Source organism: Amphimedon queenslandica, unplaced genomic scaffold (genome assembly GCF_000090795.2).
Source record: "Amphimedon queenslandica unplaced genomic scaffold, v1.1 AMPQUscaffold_13513, whole genome shotgun sequence".
Taxonomy (NCBI): domain Eukaryota; kingdom Metazoa; phylum Porifera; class Demospongiae; order Haplosclerida; family Niphatidae; genus Amphimedon; species Amphimedon queenslandica.
The window spans coordinates 139056-147337 of record NW_003546251.1 but is presented as its reverse complement, the minus strand read 5'-3'; the positions used below and the strand labels follow the sequence as shown (position 1 = coordinate 147337).

At 35.0% G+C, this 8282-nt stretch overlaps 3 protein-coding genes across 3 annotated transcripts in view; 2 read left to right on the top strand and 1 right to left on the bottom strand.

Annotated features, from left to right (window-relative positions):
* LOC100641874 (methylmalonyl-CoA epimerase, mitochondrial-like) overlaps positions 1-6029 on the bottom strand; it is a 6158-nt gene extending 129 nt beyond the window's left edge. Inside the window, exons 1-4 of the mRNA XM_003383254.3 lie at positions 5927-6029; positions 5719-5808; positions 5387-5455; positions 5246-5332 (exon numbers count right to left, since the gene is read on the bottom strand). Coding sequence (XP_003383302.1) covers positions 5252-5332; positions 5387-5455; positions 5719-5808; positions 5927-6010 — 324 coding nt within the window. The 5' untranslated portion in view covers positions 6011-6029 and the 3' untranslated portion in view covers positions 5246-5251. The remainder of the gene's footprint in view (positions 1-5245; positions 5333-5386; positions 5456-5718; positions 5809-5926) is intronic.
* On the top strand, positions 7-5207 carry LOC109586971 (uncharacterized). The gene is made up of 4 exons (XM_020003185.1): positions 7-726; positions 882-1061; positions 1427-1747; positions 1808-5207. Exons 1-4 carry the CDS (start codon positions 501-503, stop codon positions 5020-5022), a joined length of 3942 nt encoding a protein of 1313 aa, XP_019858744.1. The 5' UTR covers positions 7-500; the 3' UTR covers positions 5023-5207.
* Positions 6030-6103: 74 nt separating the features above from the next.
* On the top strand, positions 6104-6529 carry LOC105315688 (pollen-specific leucine-rich repeat extensin-like protein 1). Its single transcript, XM_011410417.1, has one exon. It carries the CDS (start codon positions 6104-6106, stop codon positions 6527-6529), a length of 426 nt encoding a protein of 141 aa, XP_011408719.1.
* Positions 6530-8282: the final 1753 nt, after the last annotated feature.

Sequence of the window (8282 nt, the reverse complement as noted above, 5' to 3'; positions counted from 1 at the left end):
TTGATAACGGCTACCCAACTCATGTTCCCATATTGTCTTCACCTGCTCCTGTCATTGGAGGGACTTTAGTATGAGGAGGAATTGATTGACTTTAACAAGTTTCTGTTTAAAATTAAAAATAATAGTTGTTTGTACTCACATCACTTGTGTTGATATTATTATTATTATTATTATTATTATTATTATTATTACTATTGTTATTATTGTTGTTGTTGTTGTTTTCCTCTTCACTATTATTGTAGTGCATGTGTAAATGTACCTAAATACATTGTTTATTATTATTTAATCTAATGATAACATGATGGTACCGGTAAGTAAGGGCGTCATCATAGACCAATCAGATTGAGCTACTCCCCAAGCAAGGTGGAGCTGCATTGCTTTGGGAAGAAATATTTTTACGTTGTTTACTTCTTTTCTACTTTAATTCTGCTCCTTTTGGAATAAAATATTAAAATCTACAATAACTCCTTCCCTACCACTGCTCTCTTAGTCTATAAAAGATGATTGATCTCTGCCAGTGGAGGGCCAGTATTGGGAGTTGGAACTGTTGTCAAGCAGCTACTGGTCGTCGCAGTCATTATGACAGTGATCAGGAGTCTTTACCTACAAGGGATTGTACATCTGGAAGGAACAAGGCTCCTGTTTTTCAAGCATCAGCTGTAGATCTGATATCATTTATTATCTTTTTCATCCTTTTATTCTGTGCATCAAGACTCACTCCAACAGGTAGGCATTCAAATGATGTTTGGTATTGTAGATCTACATTAACATAGATCTATGTGGCATAAGTTTATGTAAAAATGAATCAGCTCTTTATGTTGTTTTTGAAATGCTGGTTTAATTATCATGTAAATAACATACTGTGTTCCATTCCATAATAGGTCACTGTACCTCCTTCCAATTGCTTGTTGGTGATGATATCTTGAAGTGGCTTCAGTTATGTGTGGGAGCTAGTGTCATTGGCAGTTTTAACTTGTTCACAGTTTCATTCAATTTGTATTTCTATTTCCTCCTGATCCTACTGTCAGGAGATGTGGAACTCAATCCTGGTCCTGTAACAGGTAACAATTTAATTACATGACATAGGTAATAATAATTATTATTATAATACGGGTATTAGTAAAAGTAGAAACAAAACGAAACCAGAAACGGAAAGAAACAATCTCCCAATGTAATTTTAATTTTTGTTAGAAATCTCCTAGTCATGCTAGGAGTTCCTTACTTATGTTAGGAGTCCCCTAGTTAGCTTAGGAGTCCCCAAGGTTGGGTTTAGGGTTTAGTTTTTTTTTATTCTAGAGCATCCCCTAGTCATGTTAAGAGTCCCCTACTTATGTTAGGTGTCCTCTAGTTGTCTCTGTTCTGGTTTCTTTCCGTTTCTGGTTCGTTTCATTTCTACTTTTACTACTACCCTTATAATACTGTATAGATAAACCACTAAAACCAGATGATGCACCCAGTTTATTACGTTCTGCCTCTGCTGAGCTCACTGGAATGATTGCAAGTACCTTATACAAAGTAACTGATTTACTGTATGCTCAAGGACTAATATCACTGGATACCAAAGAAGATATTTATGAAGGAAAGGATAATAATTCAAAGAAAGCTGGGAGGCTACTCATTACATTGCAAAAATTACTGGAAGCATCTAGTAATCAAAAACAATATTTGATCAACGTTTGTTATATATTATTGAGTCAAAACCTTGTTCCACTAAAAGAAATTACTGTCCCTATTTTAAAGGAGTTAGGTAAGTGTGTGTATATATTATGAGGATTGATAAGTTTATGATATCCTCAATTCATTTTAGGTAAACTTATATCTGATGATCAGGAACTGAAAGTCACAATCATTCTTCCGCCTGATGATGTTCAAGAATATGCTGAGATATTGAGACATAGGTATAATCTGCAACCCATTATAGCTGAAGACTGGCCACCAAGAGTTGGAAAAGACTTCTTTGGTAGATTGACACTAATAGAAGGGCAGAATATGATCAAACGAGCAGAGCAACAAATACATTGGCACATGTTGAGAGGAGAAGTTGATAAAATTCCTTACCTCTCTGGAAACAGGGAAATAAAAATTGAAGATTTATTAAAAACTAAAAATTTTACTCTTCTCAAAAAAAATAAAGATGTAGATGTAGATCTATACTCTTCTCAAAATATAGTAATTGATGGTCCTCCTGGGATAGGCAAAACAACACTCTGTCGTAAACTGTTGAACATGTGGTCAAATGGAGTACTAGGCTGCCTATTTGACTTGGTACTTTACTGTCCTTTGAGAAATAGCAAGGTAGCCAAAGCGGAGAAATTAGAAGAACTTTTTCGGTATGTTTATGACTGTCCTACCATACTAAATATAGTTGACTGGGTTTCAAAGAAACATGGAAAAGGGCTGCTAATAATTTTTGATGGATGGGACGAGCTAAGTCTGCAACATAGGGAATCTTCACTAGTTGCTAACATTATTTGTAATAATCAGCTAGCAAAATGTTCGGTGATTGTTACCTCTCGTAGCTATGCCACTGCGTCACTTTTAAAAACATTAAAATATGTTAGTAAACATGTTCAGATCATTGGATTATCCACAAAAGAATTATCCACAGTAATTATAAAAACAATTCAAGAAGATTCAGATTTAGCAGAAAAACTTATCAATGAAAATGCAAACAATGAATTCTTCAAAACTACTCAATATAATAAGGACTCAGAATTAGCAGTAAAACTCATTAATGAACTCAAGGTACGAGGTGATGTGCAGTCTTTGTGTTACATTCCACTGGTTTGTTCAATGGTCATCTTAGTTTATTGTAAGGCTGGAGGACACTTACCAACAACACTCACTCAATTGTATGAGAACTTTATCTTACAAACTATTCAACGACATATAGAAAGAAAGCATGGAACTGATCCAGAAACATTAGTCAGTCTTGAAACATTGCCATCAAAATTAGATAAGGCTTTAAAAGAACTCAGCTATTTAGCTTACACCACTCTTGCTGATACAAAGATGACATTTTCATTACAGCAACTGGACTTGTCTGTAGCTGAAGCAGCAAAGGAGGACTATCTTGGATTGCTCACAAAATTTGAAGAGTTTGGTGAGAAGAAGTATCAGTTTATTCATTTAAGTATTCAGGAATTTTTAGCTGCATGGTGGATATCTAAGCATGACAATACTGAAACAATTTTCAATGATTATTTTGACAATGAACATTTTAAAATGTGTCTGAGGTTTGTGGCTGGTCTAACTCATCTTGAAAATGAGAGCTATCAACAGTATTTTGAAAAGAAAAAACAGTTACAGTGTGAGAGTAGCCCACTTGGAGATTTTGAAACTAGTTGGTTTAATGGATTCATTCAACATGCAAGAGGTTTTGATTTTGAGGAACTGCAGGTTTTACTTCTCCAGTTCCTTTACGAGTCTCAAAATACAACATTGTGCAAATTATTTACAAATTCTATTGAAGGCCAATCACTGTGTCTTAATCGTAAGGCTGGTATTAGTAATTCAGTCATCACTAAGCTTTCATTGTTTGAATGGTTGTGTTTCAGTTATCTCATAAATAATGCAGATTGGGATCGGTTGGACCTGCATAAATTAGATGAGCAATCATTATCAGTGCTGACTGCTGGATTGAGCAATACATCATTAGTAAGTCAGTGCCAGAAGTTGAAGGTGATGCCTAAAAATATATCTGACAGTAATTTATTGCTTAATTTTTTTGCAAAGGCACTACTGCATAATATTCAAGATATAATAGTTTTATTTGAGCGCAATACCTGTGACTTGGTTCCTACATTGATACAGTTAGTCACTTTACCTCAACTTAAGGTGCTATTATTTGGTGGAGAAATTTGCACAGATCTTGATGAGACTACTTATATTAGAAAATGTTCTGAACTTCAGCAATGCATCAAAACAAATTCAAAATTACAAACTATTGTTATATTTTGTTATGACTTGTCAACACATAAACTTCTTGAACCATTTGTGGCAGGTGTTATTAATGGAATTACCCAAAACAAAATGATAACATCGTTCACATTAAAACTGCTTAGTTCTTATTCTGATCATCATGCTCTAACTGATGGTGTAATAGAGAACTTACTGAGGAACAACAACACATTACAAGATCTTTCCATCACCATACCCAATTGTTACATTCCGTTACCAGTGAATAAAATGAACGTAATGTCAACATTGACTTCTCTAGAGATAGAATCTGGTAGTATACTAATGAACTTGCTCCTTCCCTGTATCAAAGGATTAGAATGTCTGATACTACCTTTGCCATACCCCCCACGTCTCATATTTGACTCTCATCCTAATCTACAACAACTTAATATACAACTGGACACAGCTAAGAGTATTAATGACCTCTTTACTATCTTACAAACCAACACCAAGCTTGAAGCTCTGTTAGTGAAACTTGAGATAGGGAGCATATTTACAATCTGCAGTATTGGTAGATGTAATTATTCTTATTATAAGAAGAAGTGTATGAGTGCTAGTTCATATATTTCTATCATAACTACTGGTATCAAGCGAAAAAATTGTCTACAAAAATTCAGTATACCTGTTTTCCTTCCTATTACTAATGAAAAATTAAAAAGTTTCTTAAACGTCATATCTAAAAAATATAGTTTCAGAGAACTTGAAGTTCACTTCAAACTAGATCAGACATGCTACTACTTTCTAAATGACGAGAAAAAGATAATGAAAACTTTTTTTTACAAACAAATATTACCTGATATCTTTCATATGCTACAATCACACCCAACCATCACAAAAATGAGTATAGTGTGTGAATATCTTGAGGAGTCATCTGATACTAATACAACAGCAATAGAGGAGTTATTCCATCGTACACGATTCCCATCACTCAAGCAATTGGAAATCAAAAGAACAGGAAGTCAATGTATGATCAAGACTTTTACAAAGAATGTAGTGGAATACCTATACTGGGGCCTATACCGCTATCCAATTACTCGTGAAATAAAAATGTATATACATTAAATATTGTAATAATTATACAGCTTACATGTAAGTTTACCATTTTGTGTGCTACTTAAACAAATTTGATCTTATTGCTATTTGCAACACTAATTATTATTAGCTTAATGTGTGGTAAAAAGAAACTAATTATTTGTTTCTTTGTAAAATTCTTTTGCTTTATTATTATTTTATTGCTAATAATATTATTTTGCTACTTTTTATGTAAATTTATAGTTAGAATTATTGTTAATTATTCTTGTTCCAGTTCAACCAGTACTCCATCACAATCCTTAGGATGTAAGAACACAACTGGTTTACCATGAGCACCAATCTGAGGATATCAATGACCATATATGGTACTGTATAGAGGATGTTAGGGTCTTACTTTTGGTTCAGGATTCAATGCTCTCACTTTACCTTTCAATGAATCAACTGCTTTATGTATGTCACTAACCTATAATACACAATGAATTAATAATGATTATTGATAGGGTATAATATAATGTAATAAAGCTAATAATATAAATGTGTTAAAATCTTAATGTTCAGCAAATCAAAAACAATGTTAGAGTAGTATGTACATGTACTTGTAGGTTTGTAATTGTATATGTCAATCTTTTAAGTAAATAAATTAAGTTGTACTCTATCTTTAAAATGTTAAAGTAGCAAGTGTTTTTTGCTAAAGTATATGTATAATGTACATGTACATGGACTTACTTCAAGGCAGATGTGGTGTATCCCTCCAGCTGGATTACATTTTAAAAATCCCTCAATTATGGGACTGTCCTCCCCTAATGGATGCAGTAACTATAAAAGGAATAAATAAAATGATCACACTGTTAGTTCTTAAACCACTTCTTCTATTCTGAATAACTAATGTGTGTGTGCATGTATATGTATGTGTGTATGTATGTACTAAATGTACCTCAATCTTTGTATCAGTATCACCAAGAGTATCACAAAGTTCAACAAATACTGTATAATAGTTGAACCAACAGCACACCACCATTATCAGTCACAGTATCCCTCCTCCTCCTCTACTACTGCTCACAGACCACGTGCCTCCACCACTAGTGTATATCCTACTTCATCCTCTCAACCAATGCACCACCACCACCACAGGTCAAGACTGAGCTCAACAGGAGCTGCTCCAATGCAACAAAGAGGGACAGTACCTAACATATCAAGTTCTGAGCGCTTACCCCCTCCTCCTCCTACCTCCTCCTTTTCTAAACCAATACTAGCCTCTCCTTCTTCTCCTCCTCCTCCTTATGCTGAGAAGGATCCCATTGGTCACCCTCCTCCTCCTCCTCGTCAGTCCATCCCTCGTAACAGACCCTCATATCCCGGGAGAACTGGGTGTGTCAGTATGCAGCACTCTCCCATGTACCCTCCTGGTATTCAGACCAATGCTCACGTCACTCGTAGCTCCACTCACTTGTCCTCTCCTCATGTTGATAACGGCTACCCAACTCATGTTCCCATATTGTCTTCACCTGCTCCTGTCATTGGAGGGACTTTAGTATGAGGAGGAATTGATTGACTTTAACAAGTTTCTGTTTAAAATTAAAAATAATAGTTGTTTGTACTCACATCACTTGTGTTGATATTATTATTATTATTATTATTATTATTATTATTATTATTATTATTATTATTATTATTATTATTATTATTATTGTTGTTATTATTATTATTATTGTTGTTGTTGTTGTTGTTGTTATGTTTTCTCTCTTCACTATTATTGTAGTGCATGCATCAAACTTTATTGTTATTATTATTAATCTCTTGTCATTAATCTCTTGTCATTAATCATAGACAATAGAGTACTTTATGAAAGGGATTGGAAGTGTGGGCGTAGGCGAACCTCCATTCATTTGTATTGTTGCGAGGTGGGTTGGGATTTTTTGACAAATTTTGGACCAAAAATCACATGTTTTATTGCTTTATTTTTGAATAACTCCTATAGGATGCCTAGTCTCGCGTGGTCTGGCTACGCGAGACTAGAGGATGCTATATATACAAACAAAACTGACACACAATACCAACCAATGTTTATGCTTTTTATTAATATTTTTTGTTATTAATTGGTTTGCTTAAGGCCTGGTTTTTATAAAGCCATTAAACAGCCTTACAACACTGTTGCAATAATCCTGGAGATAGAAATCAGGTCTATCTCTACAACAGTTGTATGCTAACGACAGAATCCATACAACAGCTACAAACCAGGCTTAAAGCAAACCAATGCGTGTGCAAGTAGTTGCGTCAGTCTTTCACTAAAAATACTATCTTTTCTCCCTCTGAGAGACTCATTTTGTTCTTGAGCAGTGAATAAGTATTAAAGTATCTATGCTTAGCCATGGCTTAGCTTAGTCTCACGTGGGCTGGCTACGCGAGACTAGATAGCTTAAACCATAGTAATATCTATGCTTAAACGAGAAGGTGCGGTATAAAAGGCGGTGCCCTGGGCATGGTGGCTTCCGTTTTTTTCACGTGTAAAAATGTCTGCTCTAGATGATGTTGCTTCTTCAAGGAAAAACGCAGGCAGAGAGGGGTTTTGGTACCAAATTGAGTTACATTTTACTCTCAAAGAAGATAAGGACCAGTTCTAGCTAGGCTTGATCGAGTTAAGGGGTCTTTAGGCACTAAAAGAAGGCGCTGGAAATGCTGTCTCACTTACTTGCTGATTTAGTCGGGAAAGAGGGTCATTTAGAGGCTCTATCACATGATACTAGTTATACTCAATACTTCAGGTAGTTATAATGTGTTTGAAATCAGTATTAATATAAAATAAGGTATTGGTAATGGGGTCGAAGAGCAGCCATTTTGTGCATAGATATAGACCACCCTAGGCGTGAATTGGAAAAGTTATGAATTTCATTAATTTTATATACGGTACCCGCCCACACATCATAATTGGCTGCCATTTTGGTTGGCAAGTTTATTATGGAAGTCAATGGAGGCACGAAGAAAATGCCTCACTTACCTGCTGTAGCTCTATTAATAGCTAAAAATCGCTTGTTATAAGAAAGAACAGCTGCCTCTAAGCTTCTCCTGTCAAGGATTTGGTCAAATTTGCTTCAGAAATTTTAATACAGGTTTGTTTTTATGTCGGCCCGTTTGTTCTCCATTGAAAGTTGCCAACCAAAATGGCGGCCGGAATTTATTTCATCGTAAACCACGCCTTACAACCGTAAAAATTTCTAATAATCTTCCTACGCATTCAATTCTCGCCTAGGGTGGTCTATAGGATTGGCTATTGGGACGGACATGTTGGTGAT